Below are 21,993 nucleotides of genomic sequence, written 5' to 3' on the forward strand. Positions count from 1 at the left end.
GAACGGCCCTGTTTGTTGCTGCTGTGGAGTTTCTTAGGAGCTGAGCCAGAGTAACCCTGGAAGAGGTGAGGCTTGAGCTGGATTTCAGAGAAAGGATGCATCAGAGTTTGCCAAGTGAAGGACTTTCTGCGCAGGGGACCTCATCTGAGGAGAAGCAAGGAAGAGCCTTTCAGAAACAGTTTTGTGTTTCTGGTCGGAGGGCAGTGTTCCAGGAACAGTGTTGTATGGCTCAAGATATGGGTGAGCTGCCTCGTGAGAGGACCCAGTAGATGAAGTGACACCGGGGTATGGGACCATGGGAATGCCACCCTGTAGCCCTGGGGTACGTGGCTTTTCACCCCCTCTGGGACCCGGGACTGTCAAGAACTCAGAGCGACAGGTGCTGAGAGGCACTCATCTGGTTTAGGGTGCGAGGGATTGGCAGGTCTGCAGCTGATAATGCTTATTTGCCTTCTGTTCCAGGTTGAATCCCAAAAATGTTCACCAGAGGCCCACAGTGGCCCTGCTGTGTGGCCCCCATGTAAAAGGGGCTCAGGGGATCAGCTGTGGAAGGCACCTGGCTAACCATGATGTCCAGGTCATTCTCTTCCTGCCCAACTTTGTCAAGATGCTGGAGTCCATCACCAACGAGCTATCTCTCTTCAGCAAGACCCAAGGCCAGCAAGTATCTAACCTCAAAGGTGAGCACTTGCTAGGGCAGGCCTGCGCCCTCCTCCTGTAGTTTAATGGTCCGGTGCTGCCGCCCAGTGGCGACAGGTGGAACATCACAGATGTAAGGGGTGCTCTGCCTGCTGGAGTCTTTGTACACAGAGGAAATACTTCGGGTGTTGACTTGCTTACTTCCCACCCCTTCACTGTTCTCCCTCTCTGATTACTCAGATGGAGAGCTGGGGGCCCACTCGTTCAGTTTACAAACGTTTACAGAACAGGCATCACTGCTGACACTGAGGATGTGACAGTAGATTGTTTTTTTGATGCGTACTTCTGTGGAGCTTACACTCTATTTAGGACACAGAAGAGACAGATAAGTAATCTTTCTGTTAGGCCAGATGGTGGTGTTATGAGACAAAGGAGGGAAGAGAGCTAGAGAGGGTCAGAGGATTGGGTAGGGAGGTGCATCTTTAAAAAAAAAAAAAAAAAAAAAAGCTGTTGCGCGACACCAGAAGGAGATGTTGGTGGCTGAGACAGTGATGGTGGAGGAGGTGGGGGGGGGTAGGTTTTTTATTTATTTAAGATTTTATTTATTTATTTGACAGAGGTCACAAGCAGGCAGAGGCAGGCAGAGAGAGCGAAGTGGGGAAGCAGGCTCCCCGCCGAGCAGAGAGCCCCATGAAGGGCTCAATCCCAGACTCCGAGATTATGACCTGAGCTGAAGGCAGAGGTTTAACCCACTGAGCCACCCAGGTGCCCCGGGGAGTTAGTTTCTCAGTTAATTTTGGAGCTAGAGGCTGCAGAGTGGATATAAGGGATGTGACAGGGAAAGGTTAAGCACAACTCCAGGGTGTTTGACCTGAGTGAGCAGAAGAATGAAGGTGCCATCCTGAGCTGGGAAGACTTGTGGGAGGAGGTTTGGGGAGGAAGGTGCCTGTTGAATATGCAGGTAGAAATGTTGACTGATACAGATGAGTCTGAAGGTAGGGGAAGGGGTCTGGTCTGGGTGCTGAGGGTGTAGATGGGAATGAGCCCTAATGAACCTGGATAAGCTATCTTTTAGGAAGAGGTAGGGAAGTTAAGTCTAAGTTCTTTGTTTAGAAGTCAGGGAGTTGAGAGAGCAGCTCAGGAGACAGGGTGGGAGAAGGAGAAGCAAGGGAGCCTGGCACCTGGAAGGCAAGTGAAGAGGAGGGTGTGGTGTGGTCAGCTCTGCCAGCAAGCCGCTCTGAGTTAGGCTCAGATGAAGGCTGAGAATCGACCACTGGATCTGTGTGGGAGCCCCCTGATGATCTCAACCAGAGCAGTTTCAGTGGGGATGTAACTGAACATTCAGTGGGGGGGCGGTACAAAGTGATTAGAGTGGGTTTTAGTGAGAGGGGGAGAAGAGAGAAGAAATATGAAGGAAGGGTCTTGCCAGGGGTCAGATGGCAAGTTGGGCCAGGCCCTGGGCCAGAACCTCGGCTCCTGTATAGAAGGTAAGACCCCATTCTTACTCTTGAGAGCCTATTGGCCCCCGGCAACAACCCCCCACCCCCTCGTCATGGTGGTCAGATCTAAGTACGGAAGCCCTGAGTCCCTAATTGAGAAATAGCATTACTGGAACCGGGAAGCAGGCTTGTTCTGGGTTCCCCTGCTTGAGATCTGTAACATGATGCTCTGTTTTAGGCAATTCTTCCTCTGGCTACCTAAAAGCCTTCCAATTTCAACTCCAGGAGCCAAGTCTGAGGATGCTGACCTTGAATTTGGTCTGATTTCTCCTATTCTCAAGTTACTCTCTTAGGCTGGTCAAGGCTTATGTAGTTGTTGAGACATCTGTTCTTCTATCCCAGAGGCTTGGTTTGAGCAGAAAAACCTTAAAGTGTCTGAAGAAGTGACCAGTTCCCTCTCCATCCTTCAGATTGGGCTGTAAGGAGAGCCCATTTTCATGAGATGAACATGGGGCAGGATGCAGCAAGGCCAGGCTGGCTTGGGTCGGGTGAGGAGGCTAGCCCAAGGTTCTGGCCAGCTTGTCGTTGTTGGGCTAGTCACACATGGTGGTCAGCCCGTTTCTGCTGGGGTGTGAGCAGGGCTCCCTGTGAGGGCTAACTCAGCAGCAGTCAGCTCCCCCTTCTCAGATCTCCTAGTGTACCCCGTGTATTAGTTGGATGCGTGTCTGCTGTCCCCTGAGACAGCCTGTATGGCCCGTAGCACATGGCTTGGCCTGGGGACTCCATGAGGACATTGGTCCATCGGGCTGACATGCCCAGCCCAACCCGGCCTTGGAAGTCCAGGGGCTGGTCCCGCCTTTAGAAAGCCAGCCTGTGGTGAGGCCACAGAGTGTTGTCAGAACAAGACCCCCCTTGGGGCCATCTGGGTCCTATTCCTCACCTGGGCTGCTCTCTCCTTATAGTGATTCCCATGTGGCACTCTTCCCACCTGCAGATCTGCCCTCTAGCCCTGTGGACCTGGTGATCAACTGCCTGGACTGCCCCGAGAATGCCTTCCTGCGGGACCAGCCCTGGTACAAGGCAGCCGTGGCCTGGGCCAACCGGAACCGGGCGCCGGTGCTCAGCATCGACCCTCCCGTGCATGAAGGAGAACAGGGTATTGACGCCAAGTGGTCACTGGCTCTGGGCCTGCCTCTGCCCCTGGGGGAGCGCGCGGGCCGTGTCTACTTGTGTGACATCGGCCTCCCCCAGCAGGTATTCCAGGAGGTAGGAATCAGCTACCACTCACCCTTTGGCTGCAAGTTTGTCATTCCATTACACTCTGCCTAGAGGGGCTCTGGGCGACTTGGACTCTGAGTCCCCCGCTGCTCTGGACACACTGAACTTGACAACGAACGCCTTAAGGATGTGAAGCTTCATGGACCTTCAGTTTTTTCACTTTTGGATTTGTTACTTCTGTGAGAGAACAGATCATATTTAAAAATGACCTGTCACCTGCCGGTGGCCAGGGAAGGCTTTCCCACTGGGTGTCCTGGGTGGACCGCAGGCCAAGTGGCTCTAGGTATCTCTACACTTGGCCCCCTGTGTGGCTGGGTGGGGCTTTGTTTACAGACTTAGGCAGCTCACGGACTGTGTTTCAGGTTTACAGTCACTGGGGCCTGGGCAAGCACCTTGAGGGGTGGGGCGGGTCCTGTTTGGGGGCCTGTACTTGCTTTGGCTCCGTGTCCTCTGCTCCCCCTCCCCACCAGCCCTTCTGATCATGTCGTGCTGCAGCCGCCCGCCAGAGGGCAGACTCGCACTCTGTTCCTTGCCAGAGCTCTGAGGAGGCCTTCCCAGAGCCCTGCCACAAGTTGGTTTGGGGGCTTTTGACCCTTTCTCCTGAGCTGATGCAAGCTGTATGCTGGGATTTTTCTCAAGGGTCCTTCTTCCTTTCCACTCCATCATTCTGAGAGGGTGGCGTCAGGATGGTTTTACTGTATAGGGATTTTATACTGTTTTTCTGTTTTCAGCATAGGTAGTACAAGGTCATGTTACTGTAGAACCACAGTGCCCATCTTGCCAGCAGTGCCCCCCGCCCCATACCCTCTCTAGCTGGGGCCGGAGCCCTCAGGGTGCAGCTTTAATGTTCAGTATTGGAAAGGGCCCTGAGGGAGCCTGGTGCTGAGCCAGAAGAGGCTCCCTGGTGCTTCTGTTTTAGGCCACTACCACCCTGCTCCTGCCTCCTTGCCTGCCCATGTACCCGCCTTTCTTCTGTCCCCGCCTCGTCTTCCCACTCAAACGGTCCTCTGCAGCTGTCCTCCCAGACCAGGGCGCATGTCCCTCCCGTCTGGGCTCCACCCCAGTTCTTACAGTGTCTGGGCTTTGAACCCTTTATGGTTGTCCACTCGAGATGAGTAGGCTCGGGGCCAGCGCCCTATCTCAAAAGATGCCAAAATGAGGCTAGTTCTAGATGAGCTAGCCGGCAGGGCTCAGCCACAGAAACATGCTGCTGCTCAGATCCTAAGGCGGGAAAGCCCTCAGACCTCACAGGCTTAGGCCTTGGAGGCTGCTTTCAGGGCAAGAGCCATGCCTTGGAGTCCTTCACAGGACTCTTACAAAAAGTTCATGCTTTAAAGCCTTTTTCAGGCCTTCAGGCTTAGCTTCTGCACTCTGCCCACCCACCGTGGTTAAGGGGGTGAGTGTGACGACTTGCCAGGGATCATGGACACAGGATAGGCCCTGCTACCATGGGTTTCAGGCTGCTTATCGCTTTTCTTATAGGAACATAGCCAGGAGCAGATGAGGTGAGGCAGAGGGCTGGTCCCTCCTTTCCTCCCATCCTCCCTGAAGGTCTGATCTCTCCAGCAGTGGGAGGAGGCCAGAGGCCCAGAGCCTACTGTGTATCCTCCCTGAGCCTCTGCTCACTCAGGGCGGAGAAGCTCCCAAGACGGAGCCCTCTCTTTAGAGGCAGGGCCGTAGTCTGAGGAGCAGTGCTGGGTTGTAGGCATTTTAGTAAGCAACCACTGCAGTTCCTGGGTGCCTGCCTGGCCACGCAGTAAGGCCCCCAAGTTGGGTATGGTAGGGGAGCAGCTTTAGGAGCCCTGGCGCCACAGACTACTGGCTTGGGTGAGTTGAAGCAGCCCTGGGGGTGAGGGCCTTGTGGAGGGGCACTGGGAGCTTGTGCCTGAGCCTGGCTGCTTCCCGCAGGGGGCTCTGGGGCAGCTTCCTGCCCTCAGCATGGGCCTTCCCCGGTGGTATTCACATCAGCATGATTCCTCTGCCTTCAGCTCCTTCCAGAGGCGTCCTGTCCCAGGGAGCCCAGTCAGGGGGTCAGGACTATCACTCATGCAGCTCTTGGGGAACCAAAAACCAGCACTTAAAATAAAGCTGAATGACAGAGTCCTGGGCTCTGTGGTAAATCGCTGTGTAGGCTGCAGTGGGGTGCCCCCCACCCCGCCCCAGGAACCCAGCAGGGTCTGCTCATGGTTGCTCGCCTGCAGTCAGGTGGTTGAGCAGGAGCGGCCTGAAGTGGCGGATGGTGATGGGGCCAGAGGCAGTGGTCAAATCAGCTGCTGTCCGACCAGGGATTCGGTGGGTGCTGAGGGAAACTTGCCTTCCAGCAGGCCTGCCACCTGCGGGCTCTTCTCCGTGGCCCAGAGGGACACCCGGCTTCTGTCTGGTCACTGGCTAGCCCTTCCGTGCCAGCCCAGTTCACACTTAGCTCTCCACAAGCTGAACTGCTAAGAAAGTCTTTATTAATAAGGTGGGAAGGGAAGGCAAGGAGCCTGGAGATGGACACACCGGTACCAGGGGTTACAAACAGTAAGAAACACTTTATTATAACTTTACAACATATAAATAGCTTGGGTCAAATCTGTGCTTTCTGGCAGCTGGGCATCCAGTCTTGTCCCCTGCAGGCTCCGGCCTTCCTTCACATTGCACTGTTCACTGGGTGGCTCTGGCCCTGGGGCCCGGTGGTGGAGGGTGGAGAGAAAGCCGGGCAGCCCCGTCCTGCTGTCCAGCTCCTGGAGGTGGGGGGCCCCGCCTGTCATCTGCTTGGGTTGCGGCTGGTGTGGAAGGACCGCTCCTCAGGGGTCAGGCCGGCAAAGAAGGGGTGCAGCAGAGCCTCCGCCAGTGTGATGCGCTGGGCAGGGTCGAATTCTAACATCTTCCTCATCAGGTCAAACAGCTGCACGTGCTCCAAGGCATCCTCGAGCATGTAGCTCTGCTCAGGGACACAAGGTGCCGCAGTGTGACGGCGGGGCCAGGGGGCCACTGCGGGTCCCCGGGCCTCTGGGAGGCCTTGCTGCAGGGCTCGAGGAGCCAGTGCTTGCCCCCCGGAGGACCACTTCTGCCCTCCTGGACTGCGAGCGGCTCTGCTCCTTGCATGCCCGCGTAGAGCTTTTGGCTCTGAGCGTCTCGCTGGCTTGGTGCCTCTGCCCCTGCATGCAAAGTCCCGACAGGTGGGCAGTGTCCCCTCTGTAGAATTCACTGGTCCGGGCACCAGATGCCGTTGACAGAGGATTTCAGGCCATGTCTACATCTTCCCTCCCCCTCACCTCAGTCCTGCCTAGTTCTTCCCAAAACAGAGAAGAGGAGCACCGGAGGCAGTAAGGTCTCTGACATCGGGCTCTTCTGGTGCTCCCCCATTACATCCATGGCCACCCTGTGGGGGAGGGGCAGGGCTAAGGGCCCCTCGGGGGGCAGTTGGCAAGCAGCCCCACGGCCCACACCCAGCAGCCTTGGGTGTGGCCTCCTACAGAGCCCGAGTGAGGAGGCAGCCTATAGCTGCCCAGCCGGTCTCTGCTGTGTGTCTGCCCAGTGCCTGGGGCCTCCTTGGCATGAGCTGAGCTGAGGGAAGCCAGAAACTGACCTTCAGAGGTTTGCAGTTCTCCTTCACATACCGGCCATCAGAGCTGTTCTCATCCCAAACCAGGCCCCCTTTGTAGAAATACTTCTGTTTCCTGAAAGCGAAGGAAAGAAGGGGTCAAGCCACAGGGGTTGGGGGAGACACGGCAGTCTGGGGAATGACCACAGAGCTACCGGGGATGCTAACTGGCCCAGTGCAGCAGGGGAGGAAGGTCTGGGCAAGTGTCTGCCAGCTCAGAGGGAGGGAAGGCCGCTAGGAGCCTGGGTGTCCCAGAAAAGACTGGCTTGTGACCCAAGGCCAAGATGGGAAAGGCCCCCGTGGCCACCCCTGAAGGCACCCCCACGGCTGCTTACCTGGTACGGTGGATCATGTGTGAGGGGATGGGCCCTAGGATCTTCTCCATCATCACCAAATGTTCTCGGTTTTCGTGGGTCTATTGGAAGGTCAGGGATACAGTAAGCAGGAGTTAGTACCAGCCTCAGCCTCCGCCCCCTCAAAAAAATAAGGGACCCAAAAAGATGGGCAGGTGCCTTCCTTGCCCCAAGAAATGTGAACCCACCAGTGAACAGTAATCCCAGCCTCTGATGTCATGGCAGCCTGCCAGACAGTTCTCTCAAGGTCAAGCTCACGCTCCTTAGCCTTTCGGTGGACTTAACCGTCACTGCACACCTCCAATAACTTCCCTCACTCTTTCCAAAACGTGCCCTACCCCAGCCCCTCTGCCCCCTCCTCCCTCAGGCTGTGCTCCTGCCTCAAATGCTCGCTCCTCTTGCTATGGTCCTCCACGCTGAGGCCAAGCACAAGAATCCCTGGGCCCTCCACTCCTCCAGTCCTCGACCTCAGGAGCCCGACTGTCCCAGCGTGCTGACGGGGTAGTCACAGGGCTCTCCCACACCAGCCCCTGCAGCCTGCCCAAGGAGCAGTGCTCAGGCGAGCCCCATGATGCAGGAGGCCTTACCTGGAAGAGTGTGAAGCCCCGGTAGTACTCGAAGAGAATGCAGCCAATGCTCCAGACGTCACAGGGCTGTGCCCAGCCCAGCTCTGAAAGCCAACATGGGAGGAGACTGTGACACTCAGCCCCCTGCTCCCAGCCCAGATGTCAAAGGACAGCTGCCACTCCGGCGGGTGGGACCCTAGCCCAAACCCCAACAGAAGGCCCTTTCTTGGGTAAGGCCAAGTGAGCCCCCACAGTGACACCCGCCCCTGGGGGCAGGCACATCCCTGCCCCTAGTCCTCCCCTCCCGACGGCGGTCCGCTTTATCGGGGGCTGGGGGCTAGCCAGTCACTCACCAAGGATCACCTCAGGTGGGCGGTAGTGACGGGTGGCCACAATGGTCGTGTGGTGCTCATGGTCAAAGGTGGCACTGCCAAAGTCAGCCACTCGGATGCTGGTGTTCTTCACCGCCTTCTCCTCACAGCTCTGAGGCAAGGAGGGCGCGCGGGTCAGGAGCCTGTCCCAGTGGGTGACCTACCACAGAGCACGGCCTTGCCCTCTCCCGACCCCTACCTTGTGCTCATTGTAGAGAGTTTCAAACTCTGAGTTCACAAACAAGATGTTCTCTGGCTTCAAGTCTGTGTGGGTCAGTTGGTTTTCATGTAGAACTGGGGAAGCAGGAAGCAGAACCTTGAGAACCCCGGCTGCTTCTCGGGCCCCGCTGCCGGCGTGAGACAAGACTGCAACCCCACAGCTGGTCTGCCGGCCACCCTCACCCCCCCAGCCTCTGCAGGGGGCACAGCGGACTCTGCCTCCATGCTGGCTTCCCTCTTGAGGGCTCCATGCTTGGGGCCATGGCCAGTTCTGATACTTCACAAGAGGGGCGGGGACACTCTTCCCATCTAGTATAGAAAACCTCCCTCCTCCTCTTCCTCAGCCTGTCTCTGGCAGAGGCTGCAGCGTCAGCCTGGGGGCTCCTTCTCCCCAGCACCGGCTGCATGATTTGCAGGCCAGGGACAAGATGAACATGCAGGTCCCCTCACTCAGGAGTCACAAATAATGTTAAGGTGGCAGTGAGCGAACAATGAATAACCACAGAGCCGCCCCTGAAATACAACCTGAGGCTGGCCCTGCCTCTTCCCATCCCTCAGCCTGGGAGGAGGCCTCCACCTTCTTCCAGCTCCTGTCCCACCAATGGTGGCACCCAGACAGCTAGCACCTTCTGACTCCACGCTCCAAGCTGGTGGTCGAGACTGGGCCCGCAGCGTGACCCGCCTCTCTCCAGCCTGGGCCCTGCTTCCTCGGAAAGAGTTTCAGCACATGCCGGGGTCTGGGCTCCCACCCCCCATCTGTGCAGACCTGAACAGCCTAGCTCTAGGCTCCTCCCCAAGGAGGCTTTGTCCTGTGTGGACCACCACGCCCTACGGTGCGAGGCACCTCTGAAAGCCCCGTACCTCCAAAAGCAGCTCTGAGAGGCCGGTGGGCAGATGGGAGGGGGTGGTCAGACGAAGGGCGTCTGCGCGGGCAGTGCCCGGGGCTGGGATCCACAGTCAGGCTTCAGCCTTCCCATCCTCCACAGGATGGTGAGAAGGGACGAGGGGATGGATGGAACCGCCTCTCCGCCTCTCCTTTCTTCCCGAGTGCCCGGGGCATAGGTGGGCTCAGGGGCCCCCTGGAGGGGAACCAAGCCTCTCCTTCCTCCAAGACAGTCCTCCCTGAAGGCCTTTCAGCCAAAGGGGACCCAGCGCCTCTGGGGCCGGGCATGATGGTTGGCAGCGCACTGGTGTGAGCGGGGGAGCAGGAGGCCACCAGGCGCAGGCATGGGCACTTACATCGGAGGGCGTGGCAGAGCTGGTAGGCCATGTGCCGCACGTGCGGCAAGGGGTAAGGCTGGAAGTTATTCTCCTTCAGGAACTCAAAGGTGTTCTTGCCCAGGAGCTCAAAGGCAATGCACATGTGCCCATGGAAGTTGAACCAGTCGGACATCAAGACACACAGGCTAGAGGAAAAGATGGGGGGGGGGGCGCTCAGTCTCTGCCCCTCCCTCAGATGAGGCCAGTCCCCACCCCCAGGCCACTGGGTCACCCATGCCCATGAAGAAACCCTCAATTACAAAGAGCATGTCTCCCATCAGAGACAACCCCGATCAGCTCAGGGCAAGGACTAAACTTCCTGTTTCCACGGGGAGTTCTGGTCCAAGGCATCCTACCCCGTCTACTTAAGACGTGGCCATAATCCCTGTACCTCGGAAAGAGATGGAATCGTGCCTGCCTTTCTCCAGCTCCCTTAACTGAGCTTCCCAAGTCTGCAGGGCTCAGCACCAGGCTGGCGGGAGAGGAAGTGCTCGGAGTGGGTGCCCCGGGGCGGCTCGACTTTGGAGCCCTCCGACTGTGTAAGCACTGCAGCAGCTGCGGGGCTGCATCTGGTCTGACTCCGCCAGGACCCACGAAGCCCTCACTTAAGCGCACCTGGGAGGCCGCCTCAGAGCACAGAACCCTCGGGGTGGAGCCTGCACTGCGACCCCAGGGCTCCTCCAGCGGGCCTCACAGGGCCCGGCTGCGCTGCTCTGCACACCAACTGGGTGACGGGCCATGGCTCTGTCAGGGGTCCAGGCAGCTGCAGCCGGAGCGGACACCATCCCCACCGAAAGCTTCCCTCTCGTTCCCTGAGACACTCACAACTTGTTCTCTTTGTCCTTCTCCTTGATTTTTTTGAGAACGTTGATTTCTAGCCGGGCGGCCTCCCGGTACTTGCCCACGTTGCGAATGATCTTCAGGGCCACCTGAGACTTCCCTCTGGGAGCCGGGAAAGAAGCAGAGGTTCTCAGAAGTGCCCTAGCCCTTCCCCGCCCCCCACCCTCCACCCCAATCTCGCAGCTCCTGGCAAACCGTGCTCAGGACTCCAAGAACAGGACCTGCTCCAGAGGGTGCAGACGCCTGGCCCCCAGCCTGTCCCCAGGCAACGCCCCCTCCCCCCACCCCGCCCCGCCAGCTCCCCTGGCATCTGTGAGTTAGTGCGTCAGGGCCAGCCTGGGCTTCTCTGATGCCAGCCATTGCCAGCTCCCCAGACAGCAGGCAAAGGAGCAGAGGCCCAGCCTGCCGGCCGCACCAACACCACCTCCCTCAGTAACCTGACCTGCAGGCCAGCCAGTCCTGACCCTGGCCAGGCCATCCCAGCTAGAACCTTCCTACAGCACCTCCTGACCTTCCTAAAGCACATCTCCAGGTCTGGGCAAATGGCTCTGCCTGGGGTGGGTGTTCCAGGATGAGATAAAGCTTTGGCAAGAGGGTAAGGGTGCCAGCAGTAGGGTCTTCTCACTGGGAGTCCCCCGGTTGCTCCCTTTACTACACTCCCTCTAGCCGCCTGCCACCTGCCAAACAACCAGCCACAGCGTTTCTCTGAGACCCCTGAGTGCCAGGAGGCCTCTTCCGCGTCTAGTGAGGATTTGAAGAATCCCTGCTCTGTGCTTCCCATCCACCTGCCTCTCCCCGCAGGCTGCCTGTAGGATGCCCGCGGAGTAGAGACCATGCTGAGGTTCGATGCCAGGCCCAGCAGCCAGCAGGAAGGGCCAGCCAGACTTCAGAAGCCTGGGGGTGGGGGGGAAGGGGGACGAGAGTGAGGTGGCGCTGGCCCACAAGAATGTGGCCTCTTGAGGCCCCTGGGAGGCTGGCTTGGTGCCTAAGGAAAGAGCTCACAAGCCCCAGGGCAAAGGCATCTTCGGAAAATAACCCTATCCCACTTTCCCAGATTTTCAGGGCAGGGAAAGACCTCAAAGGAAAGGCCACTCACTCCAGGCTCCTAGGATAGGATCCCTCAATGGCATTCTCACCTTCAGCAGAGAGCTCACAGCTCCCGCAGGCAGCCACCGCCAGGGCTGGATGGCGCTGGGGATCAGGCCCTTCCTTTGGCGGAGGTCAATTTACCCCCCTCATAACCACCCTGCTGGCCAACTACCTTTGGATCCCCTACAAGTCCCCCAAGCGTTGTGGCTGCCCCTTAGTGACTTCAGAGACTCACTTCCCCTCCACCTACTCGGGGGGGTGGGGGGGAAACACGGCCCAGACAGCTTAGCTGCCCCCACGTGTCACAGCTCGCAGATCTGCCTCCCACCTTTCAGGTCCCAGTATGGTCTACATGTCCATCCTTATGCCCACCGGCCCCAGCCCTAACCTCGGGGGCCACACTGGGTCTGAGGGATGTTTAAATGGGAACTGGGAGCCCAGGGAGATTTCCGGTCAGTCACTGTCACTACCTTATATGGAACGCCACCGGGCTAGCTGGATGGCTAGGTCTAACTATCCTTTCTGAGCACCCAGTACCATGGTGGCCCAGTGCCAGGGGAGTATGGTTCCTATCTCTTCACCCCGAGCACAGTGGGAAGGTCGTGATGGGCAGCACATGGCTCAGTGGGACAGCAGAGACAAGGCACCTGGTAGCTAAGGCACCAGACCAATGAGAGTGCCCTCAGAGGAGAGGCAGCAGGCTCCCCGGAGGTGGCCTCCCAGCCTAAGGCAGAGGAGCACAAGTTCTGGTCTGCCGGAACGGCGAGGGAACAGAAGTGTTTCACTGTGCAGCCTCGAAGGCAGCACGGCTCCCCAGAAGCCCCCGAACACACACCGGAGGAGCCCCGCTCTACCTGCATGCACCCAGAGGGTCACGCAGTCCAGCCTAGCCATGTGGGAGAGGGCAGCAGCCGGCAGGGTCAGAGAGCCCGAGTCTGGTTCCTCTCAACCCAGCAATGCACTGGGTTTAGGGGGTCCAAAGGCAGTTGGCCAGCGGGGTGGACAGCCGGGTGGCCAACCTCTCAGACAGACCTCCTGAGCCCGGGAGGGGTTGCTCAGGCTGGGCTCTGCAGTATTCCCAACCCGCCTCCCAGCCCCAACCTGACACAAGATGTCAGGAAGCAGGCCCAGACCACAGAAGGGCCAGGGCCTTGGCCATGTGCTGACAGCCACCACTGAGTCCTGGGGCCGAAGGGCCACCAGGGCTGCGCCCCACACCAGCCAGCAGTTAGTGGGCAGGAAGGCCACCTGGCTGCGGAGCCCCGGGAACGGCTCCCTATCTCAGGTTATCAGCAAAAGCCCAGCACGTGCAGGCCAGCCCCTTGCCATGAGCCCACTCGGACGCCCACCGCCTGCCCCGCAGAGCCGCTCACCGGGCGTGGTCCAAGCACTCCACCACCTTGCCGAACGTGCCTTCGCCCAGGTTCCCCACGATCTCATCTAGGAGAGAAAAGAAGCAAGGCATGAGGGCCTGCAGGACAGAGGGCCGGCAGCTCCTGCAAGTTCACAGCATTCAAATTCTCAAAAACAAAAAAGGTTTCTCTCTCACGGCTACACTCTTAAAAACAGAAGTTGCTAGCGTCTGCGTCATTCAGGCAATTACTGGTGGCCCCGCTAAGGCGCCACGCGCACTAGAGGCCCCTCCGGGCAGGAGAGGTCTCGTCTAACAGGGGGGAGGAAGTAGAGAGGTAAAGTTTTACGAAAGGTGGCTGTACATCGCTCCTGGAGCCAATCGCCGGTCCGACACACCAGGTGGCCCTCCTTGTCATCTTCCACACTCCGGCTGCTGCGCTTACTGCTCTGTTGGCTTCTCTGCATGCACCGCCCCCCGAAACGCCATCCGACCCATCGCATGGTAGGCGGTTCCGATTGACAGATTGAGGTGTCAGTCAAAGGCAGAGGTGGAGACGGTGAGGAGCCGGCGGGTTGGTTGGTTGGATTTTCCAGATCCCAGCATTTCATAAGGCACACAGCATATATAACGATAGGGATATTGCAAGGGACACGTCAAGACACAAACTGACTTCAAAAACAGAAAAGTAAAAACAGCTACAGGTATGTAAGGAAAACTCGGACATTATCTAAGAGAAGGGCGCCGCCAGCGCTCAGAAAGATGACCAAGCTCTGCTGCCAAGGGGCCGGGCCGCACCCAGAGCCACAGCCCTTCGCCACCGCACGTCCCCCTCCCGGGCCCTCCCGAGACGGCCCCTGCCGGGCTGAAGCCGTGCTGAGGACGGCGCAAGAAGGCGGCCGGCTCAGCGCGCGGCCGGTCGTGCGGAACAGCCAGAGGCCACTCCAGCCTGAGCAGCAGGACGCCCGGCCCGCCCCTGCCTGCCTCTCTGCACACACGCAGCCCTGCACGGGCCCGACAGCTGCCACTCAGAGCCACGCCTGCCACCTGCCCCCAGACGGCATCCGCGGCCAGACGTCATGTCACCACCACAAACGGCCTGCTGCCGGCGGCCCTCGTGCCGCCGGCCTTGAGCGGGGAAGGAGCCCGGGATCCGCTGGGCCAGGCGGCCTCCTACCACGACGGCCCCCGCGGGCCCCACGCCAGCTCCTGCCCTGGCCTCGGCGCCCACGCTCTCATGGCCTCATGACAACAGAGGGCACCAAAAAGAGAAGAAGCAGAGCCCCAGCCCTGCACTGCCATCCTGCAGCAGTGTGTGGCTGCAGGCACAGAGGCCACCAGGTCGTGCTCGGTGGTTGTGGTCAACCCTCAACCTGTGGCCACTCAAGGAAGTCGCAGGAAAGCTGAGCAGAAGAGATGCCTGGCCCCCTGCACTGCGTCCGCCACTAATCCTCAGGGACCTCCTGGCCGGTGGGAGGGAAGAGGGATGGGGAGGAGAAGAGAAGACAGCAGGTCCCCTGACACGCGCACGAGGGGTCCGAGTGCTGCGTGGTCTCCCGGCCTTGGCTGAGACCGCCTCCATCCGTGCCAACACCATGGCCAGGGCCCGCACCTGGCGCCTGGCCAGCAAGCAGAAGAGGCCTGGGCCACAGGCCTTTCTGCCATTCGTCCACGCGCCCCATCACACGGGCAGCCTGTCCCCTCATCTTGACCGCCCCTCCCGGGAAGAGGCGAGGCTGCAGAGGGCCGAGCTGGAGATCAAGGTCAGAGGGGCCGCTCCGGGTCTGAGCTGATGGGCAGACCTCTCCTACCCGTTGGCAATCCGGCCCCCGGGCCTCTGGGGAGGGCTGCGGACCCGAGAGACCAGGCCACGCGTCTCCAGACCACACACCAGCAGCCCTCTCAGGTTCCCTAAGTGTCCCCGGCCACGCACACCATGTGGCCCAGAGCAGTGTGGAGACACAGACAGGTGGTGGGGGAGGGGGGTTGCCTATCGCCGGAGCCAGAGCCCCTCTCGCCGCCAGCACAGTGGCCTGAAGATGGAGGGGCGAGGCCCCTGGCTCAGCCCTGCACCTGGACCAGACGACACAGACACACACACAGGCACACACACCCAGTGCGCGGGCGCAGGGCTGGCGGTACTCACCGGGACCCGCCAGTCTGAGAGAAGGCTAGAAAGCCATGGGGCCCTGAGGCCCCAGCCAGCACACCCCGGCCACCACTCACCGAGGAGGCGCTGCTACAAGACCTGGTGCGGCGTTTGTGGCAGTGGTGGGCGTGCTTGCGGGGCCGATATGGCTCCCTGTCCCGTGACCGCCGCCGGTGGTGGGAACGCGAAGACCCGTAGCAGTCCTCCCCGAAGGACGGGCTCCGCTCTTCACACCGGTACGTGTCGCTGTCCCGGCGCTCCCGGTACCTCCTCTGGTAGGGCAGGCGGTCATGGCTGCCGGGAGGGGGCGAGGACACCAGTAAGATGGGGCGCTTCCTCCCACCAGCCCAGGTTTTGCTTGCTGGGCGAAAGGCGTGTGGTGAGTCCCCCACAAAGAGCTCACGGGGCAGCCCGCTGGAGCAGAGGCATCCAGATGGGGGTGGGAGGCATGTGCACGAAGTCCCACCTCCAGTACCTGGGCTGTTGGTAACCCCTCCAGGACAGGAGGCAGAGCATGGGAAGGTGAGCAGGGTGAAGGGCCTTGGAGGGTCCTATCACCCCAAGACTCCCTGTGGCTGCTAACACAGGATGAGGAGCCAACCTCCGAAAAGGACAGAGGCTGTGTTATGAATCCCACTGAGGGAGGCTCAGAAGTCAGCAGGGGAGATGCTGGCCTAGAAATGGGGAACCAGTTTGGAGAAGGAAGACTCAAGGACAGAGAAAGGGGCAGCAGGATGGCAGCGAACACGGAAGCCCAGGAACACAGCTGAGATGGGGGGCTGGGCAGAGGCGGCAGGCCCTAAAGGAGCCCAGGGCTGCCCCAAGCCTCCACACTGTCTCCCCAGCCCTGCCCAGGGATGGAGCCAGTTCCTCCCATCTAGCCCCCTGTCACCTTCTGGACCGAGATCTCCGGGGCGGAGGCTCCCTTCGAGACGGGTACCGCAGTCTCCCTTCATGCTCCCGACTGTAAGACCTCCTCCTCTTCCATCGGTAGCTCAGGTACGGGTCTGGCTCAGGGGAGCGGTATCGCTTACAGTGATGCATCTAGGCCACGGGAAAGGGAGCCCCGCTCAGTGGGCAGCCGGGCAGCCAGTCACCTCCAGCCACTCCGGCTGCTCAGGGCACCGAGGTGCTCCTGAAGAAGAGGCCCATTGTTGTGTTTGGGGGCAGCCCCTCCCAGGGGTTTATGAAGCAAAAAAGAGCTCTGAGGTCACACTGGTCCAACAGCACACAACGGGCAACACCCTTTTGTGCCAATGAACAAATAAACAGCTGCCTCCCCAGCCCAGCATCGTGGGGTCCGGGAACCCAAGCACTCAGGTCACCCGGCGAGCCGGCACAGGTGCAGCGACAGAATGGGTGGGTGGGGGGGCTGGTGAGCACCATCCCAGAAAACCAAGGCCAAGGAGAGAGGAGAGCCTCCTGGCCACCATTCCCTCCTGTCTGTGGGCTTCTATGAAGTGACTGGCCTGTCAAGCCAGAGGCCCAAGGGCTGCTGGCAGGGAACAAACACACAAGAGCAAAGGGTGAAAGCCCTCAAGTTTGAGGCCAGGTTGCCTGACTGAGGCCCTGAACTGGACCCCACTCAAGGGAGCAAAGGCCACACCTCAGTGTCAGGGGCAATGAGCAGAAACGAGAAGACCAGCCTTTAGAGAAGGAAGTGCACAGGGTCTTACAAACATTCCCTAGCCGATCCGACAGGCCAACCAAACAGACCTGGGGTCTGTCCAGCCCCTGCTGCTCCATACTCTGTCTCACACCAGTAAACTGACACCAGCCTCCTCAGAGCAGCCAAGTCTCTCACCAAGACCCCTGGGGCACCCTCCGACCACCTGCAGTGCCACGCCAGGCAGCGCCTCGCCTCCAACTGTACCACCACTGCCCCCTCTGCTAGATCCCCTGTTCCAGTCCCTTCTCCTGTGCTCATCTCGGGAGAAGCCAGAGGGCTGAGTTTCTGGCAGCCTGTGTGCTTGGAGAGGCCTGCCCAAAAGGCCCTACCTCACCGTGCCTGTTTGGCAGGGACTTAAAATCCACCAGAGGAAACCGCCAGGCTGGACCAGACACGAGCTGAGGAAGAAGGCTACGTGAGGCCAGCTCCCGGTTCCACCCACACCCAGAACCCGGACACTGCCTCCACTGGAAGGCTGGGCCAGAAATCGTGGCCAGCCTTCAGTGGTCAGTGCTGGGCTCGCCTTACTCAGCACATTTGGACAAACCCACCGAGGCTGCCCCAGCTCACGAGAAGGGTCCATCAGGAGAGCAGAGTGAACCAGCTTCTATGGACCGGCAGGGAGGCCGGGCCTATCTGACTAAACCCCTGGAAGCTTCTCCACAATCCTGAGGAAACCCCTGCTCCCGATCTCCCCACCAGCAGGTTTCTCCCCATATCTACCTCGGAACACCAAACCCCAGGTGTTTACCCTCGGAGGTAAACACCATGTAAAATCACCAACTGCTCTTCGAGAGCTTAAACTGCTGTTCTGTTTTGACGATCAGCTGACTAATGAATGTTTCACGGTTCTCCTGCAATTACCCCGGGGCCGGTGCCCGAGTTACGGAATGAACGCAGTATGTCACATCTCCCTAAGTGACAGCGAAGATGCTCTGGTGGCCAGGCAGGCAAAGATCCAGAGCTGGACAACGTGGTCTGGTCCACACCAGGCCAACTCCTCCAGGGACCCCAAGGATTCTCATGCCCACCCCTGTACTCGAGTGGGCGGAGCACAGGTTCAGAGTAGACAGATGTTGAGTCCCAACACTGCCACTTCTAGCTGTGTGCCTTCAGGCAAGTTATTAAACTACTCTGACCTTCAACTTCCTCTTGCAACAAGGGAATAATAATCTCTTTTAAGGCTTTGTGACGATTAAATTACGCCACTCCTTTAACAATGCCCAGCACATGCCTTTGGGTCATTTCATTAACAAGGTTAAAAAGATTCTAGGTAACACCTCAGGATCTAAGTTAGGACACAAAGGATATTTTATAAGTCCCTTCCAAGGGGGGAGAGAGCCCTGGGTAGAAAATCCCAAACTAAATACCAGTGCTCCACTTACTGGCCTCATGACTCTAGGTCACCATACCTGAAAATTGCAGAAAACACCTTCCAGCCAACTTGGCAATGGAGATGACAAGGATGAGAGCTACAGAGTACCGCGCAAGGTAATCAGAGAGGAGATAACCTCTGCTTCAACACTTTTTAGACAAGGGAAATATGGGGAATACCAGATGCTCCTCATTATCTTCCCAGCCAAGGTTCTAGATCCCATTTCTCACCAATTATCTCTGAAGCTCTGAGACCCTAGCAAATAGGTTATTTAAGGAAGCTAAGGGTCACAATTATGTTCAAGAAGGCTCTGCTCTTACAGAGCGAAGAAAGAGATAATGTAGAGGAAACCAGGCCAAGGATGCCAGCTTTTCTGAGCAGGGGCCTAGTCGGCTTCTCATCTGCAGCTCCTGGCCAGAGAACTGGGTTGACAAGAAGAGCAGCCAGCCAGGTCAGCGTCTGCCCTCCCGGATCCCAGCCACTCCAGCGCCCCATGGTTATTTTTGGCTGACGCGGCCCTCCGCTGCAACCTCAAACCTGCCACCTTACAAGCCGCCACCACCGGGTGAAACGCTCCTCCTTTTCAAGGGCATGGAGGAGGGAAGCTGGAAGGCCGCCAACTCCGCCTCGACGGGGGCCTGGCTCAGGCAACTCCCACCCCAGCTCCACACCAGGGCACCCGCACCCGGAACTAAAGCACACAGACTCCAGGGGCAGGGAGCAGCCCGGGCATTTGTAGTGTCAGCTTGACTCGGCCCCTCCCCCGGGCTGGAGAGGCTCCATCATCACAACAAAACACGCTGGAGGCCTGCGGCCCTCGCTCGCGTCCCTTCCTGACGCGCCTTGGGTCTCAGAGATCCAAGCCCCTTCCCCCATAACCGCCGCCAGCGGCGGCGAGGGTCTACCCGGGGGACAGCGGATGGCCAGCTTAGCTAGAATCAAACTTCAGGCCGCGCGGGGAGGAGGAGTCTGCAGGCCTCGAGCAGAGGGTATGGGAGGGGTCTGAAGGCCCCTCCAGGCTCTCCCAGGTAGGACCCCGACCCCACTCCGCGGGAGGTGCACGGCTGAATCTGGATCCCTGCAGGGGCCTCAGCCGCCGCTCAGACTCCGACACGGCGGGATCGGGATCGAGAGGTCGGGGTCTGTGGTGACCGCCCCTCCGGGGGAGAAGCGGCGGGTCAGGGGTGAGAGGTCGGGGCCGCGACCAGAGGCGGGCCGAGGGAGATAAAGAAAGAGACTAGACCGAGACGGAACCGAGAGCCCAGAGACCCGCACCCACTGCGCCCGCCCTCTCGACTCACCCCCCGCCGCTGCCGCCGCCGCCGCCGCCGCCGTGGGCCTGGGCCCACACTCACCGTCTCCCAGGATCCGGCTGCGGCTAGGCCCCACTCCCCACTCCGAGCGTCTCTTCCGCTTCCGGCTCCGGCCTCCGCCCGCGGCAGCCCCGCCCCTCGCGTGACGCAGCCGTCGCCAGTCCCTACTCGACCCTGCTCCGTGGCCTGGCCGCTCTAGCCCCCGACTCGAAGGCTCTGGAGGACCCACCTTCGCCGCTCCGGTCCGGGCGGCAGCAGTGGAGACTGGTTCCGGGAGGGTAGAGGGGACGTCCCCGGCCGCGACCCGCCCCCGCCGTATCGCGCCGCACGTAGGTCTCAAGACTCGAACGGGGTGCAGGCCGAAGCCGCGGGCGCCCGGAGGTGGAGCCCCGACCTGGCCAGGGGACCCTGCCTGCTCTGCAGACCCGACCCCGCCCGTGCCCGCAAACCCTTTCCTGCGCGCGGAGGGGCGGGCATTGTTTCGCTGTTGCCTCAGTGAAAACCGGGCGGGCCTTGAGCGTCCCCTTGGCCCCGGGACCCTGGAGGGCGCCAAAGATGACGGAAGCTGGTGTCGCTAGGCTCGGGAAGGCGGGCGTCACTCCCGGTTTCGGGGAAGCCGCAAATGAGCCCTTACTCTGTGCAGGGGGGCTCTATAAAGGATCTGCGACACGTCCCCGTTCCCGTGTGCGTCCAGAACGGTTTCGGGAAAGATACCCAAGAGCCACGTCGGCGGGTTTCTGGAGGGACGTGGTCTGGAGGCAAGGGAGTTACCTCATCCCTGAGCAGCACCGGACGCAGACCGGCACTGTGTCTCAGTTCATGAACCCCAGCCTCTCGTGGTCAGGCCGCGCGGGCCATTCCTCCCAGCCACTCGACGCCCCTTTTGCCGAGGCTGTGCGGGTGGGATCGCCGGGGCCCGTCCCGCCCCTGGCCCGGGCGGGATAACGAGACCCCACTTTCCACAGGAGAAAGCCAAGGTCGGATCCTTTGCGGGAACCTCAGGGTTGTGAGCGTTCACTCCCCACGGCTCTCGCTGGTACCACCGGGAGTGGCCACTATGGCTCACACACCCCGCCAGGGCGGGAGCGGGAAGCCGGGGCACCCTCCCGGGACCGCTGTGTTTGGGGCGGGCCACCCACTCCCCCAATAAGGGCTGGGCACGCCCCCGACACGGGACGTCCTCTCCCTGCCCGGGCTGGCGCGCTGCCGGCGCGTCCGCTCCCTCCGGATTTGCGGCGGTTCCCTCGGTGTTTAGTCTCTGACTCTCGCTTAAACTGAGGTCCGACGGCGTGGCCTGAGCGGGGTGCTTAGTACCCCCCGTCCCCCAATTCTCTGTTAGCTCCACCACGCCACCCGAAGTAACCGAGCGAAGCTAAGGCAATACGGAGGCTTTCTATGCTAATACGGCCTCAAGAACGGATCCCAGTCTCCTCCCAACCAAATGCACCCGCGCCCCAAACAAATTCAGAAGGCGCTTCCAGTGTGCTGTGGGTGACTGATAGCCCGACTGTCCCCGCCCCTCGGTCCAGTTCCTTTAGGATCCTGTCTCCGGGGCCAGAGGTAATGAGTTGCCATTCTTGCCCCGGGCACCGTGCGTGGCCTGTGGCCACGGCCTGCATTAGCCTGGTTTCATCTCGGGGTTTCACCCACACAGACAAGATGAAAGGTGTCTCCCCCCACTTCACCCCAAGCGTCATGGCTCCTAGAAGCCAGGACCGCGTGGGCAGCTGAGGGTGGAGGAGCTCAGGGAGGCTCCTGTCTTCCAGCCCTGCACTGGGCACCGGGCTCCGAGGGGGCAAGTCCGGCGCATCTTCCCACAACAGAACCCAGGAGTCCCTGCCTCCAGCTAAGGAAGCCGCTCTCCTTCTCTGAAATGGGGCAGGAGCCATCTCCCAGCCCCCTCTCCAAAAGCGGTTCCATAGCTGTCCGGTGCCTCAGATTCTACCATCAGAACCTCCTTCTTTTGTTTTTTTTTGTTCCTGAAAGAACTCACACCTAGAAGAAAAAGAGGCAGAGTATCAGACAGGCAGGCACTTGGAAAAAGATCTAACCTGAGGTCAGGTACAGGTAACTCCCCGGCCCACTGACCCCCACTTCCTATCTCATTACTGCCACTGCTGGAAGGCTGTAACTTTGGCAGCTCTTAGCTGGACAGTTCAAGCGGTGAGCCACCTTCAGAGGACCCTTGCTCCACATCCCCAACCCCTTGGGACCCACTATTTCCCCCAGGTCTCTACCCTTGTACCCACCAAGCCTTTGCTGTGCGGGCTGAGAACTGCAAAACAGTTCCAGGGCACCAGGGAAATGCCCCTGCCCTGTGCCCTGCTCCCAGCCACCTGAGACCCACGGCAGCTCCCGTCCCTCTTGACCTCCCTTTTGCCCTGCTGGGCTCCTGGCTCAGCATGCTGCCTTCTCCAGACCCCAGGTCCTCTGATCCTCTCCTTGTCCTGCTGCCCTTGCTCTCTCTAGTCTGCCACATCCATCTTTGGCTTC

General features: G+C 59.8%; 2 protein-coding genes across 6 annotated transcripts in view; one reads left to right on the forward strand and one right to left on the reverse strand.

Annotated features, from left to right (window-relative positions):
* The window catches only part of EDC3 (enhancer of mRNA decapping 3), a 61,980-nt gene extending 56,524 nt beyond the window's left edge, over positions 1-5,456 (forward strand). For both annotated transcript variants that reach the window (XM_046008244.1, XM_046008243.1), the window contains exons 6-7: positions 463-680; positions 3,073-5,456. In XM_046008244.1, the coding sequence (XP_045864200.1) occupies positions 463-680; positions 3,073-3,407 (553 nt within the window). In that variant the 3' untranslated portion in view covers positions 3,408-5,456. The remainder of the gene's footprint in view (positions 1-462; positions 681-3,072) is intronic.
* Positions 5,457-5,870: 414 nt separating this feature from the next.
* On the reverse strand, positions 5,871-20,929 carry CLK3 (CDC like kinase 3). Of its 4 annotated transcripts, none has more exons than XM_046008247.1 (13): positions 20,272-20,929; positions 16,036-16,187; positions 15,221-15,437; positions 13,359-13,455; positions 13,017-13,083; positions 10,540-10,656; positions 9,694-9,860; positions 8,435-8,529; positions 8,218-8,347; positions 7,886-7,968; positions 7,281-7,360; positions 6,931-7,021; positions 5,871-6,282 (listed from the first exon to the last, which is right to left on the reverse strand). In XM_046008247.1, the coding sequence occupies exons 2-13, from the start codon at positions 16,185-16,187 to the stop codon at positions 6,106-6,108; spliced, it is 1,473 nt and encodes a 490-aa protein (XP_045864203.1). In that variant the 5' UTR covers positions 20,272-20,929; the 3' UTR covers positions 5,871-6,105. The 4 variants fall into 4 exon arrangements, with proteins under 4 accessions (XP_045864203.1, XP_045864202.1, XP_045864201.1 ...); XM_046008246.1 differs by lacking the exon at positions 20,272-20,929 and adding an exon at positions 19,543-19,710; XM_046008245.1 differs by lacking the exon at positions 20,272-20,929 and adding an exon at positions 19,489-19,710.
* Positions 20,930-21,993: the final 1,064 nt, after the last annotated feature.

This window comes from Meles meles, chromosome 6 (assembly GCF_922984935.1).
Source record: "Meles meles chromosome 6, mMelMel3.1 paternal haplotype, whole genome shotgun sequence".
Taxonomy (NCBI): domain Eukaryota; kingdom Metazoa; phylum Chordata; class Mammalia; order Carnivora; family Mustelidae; genus Meles; species Meles meles.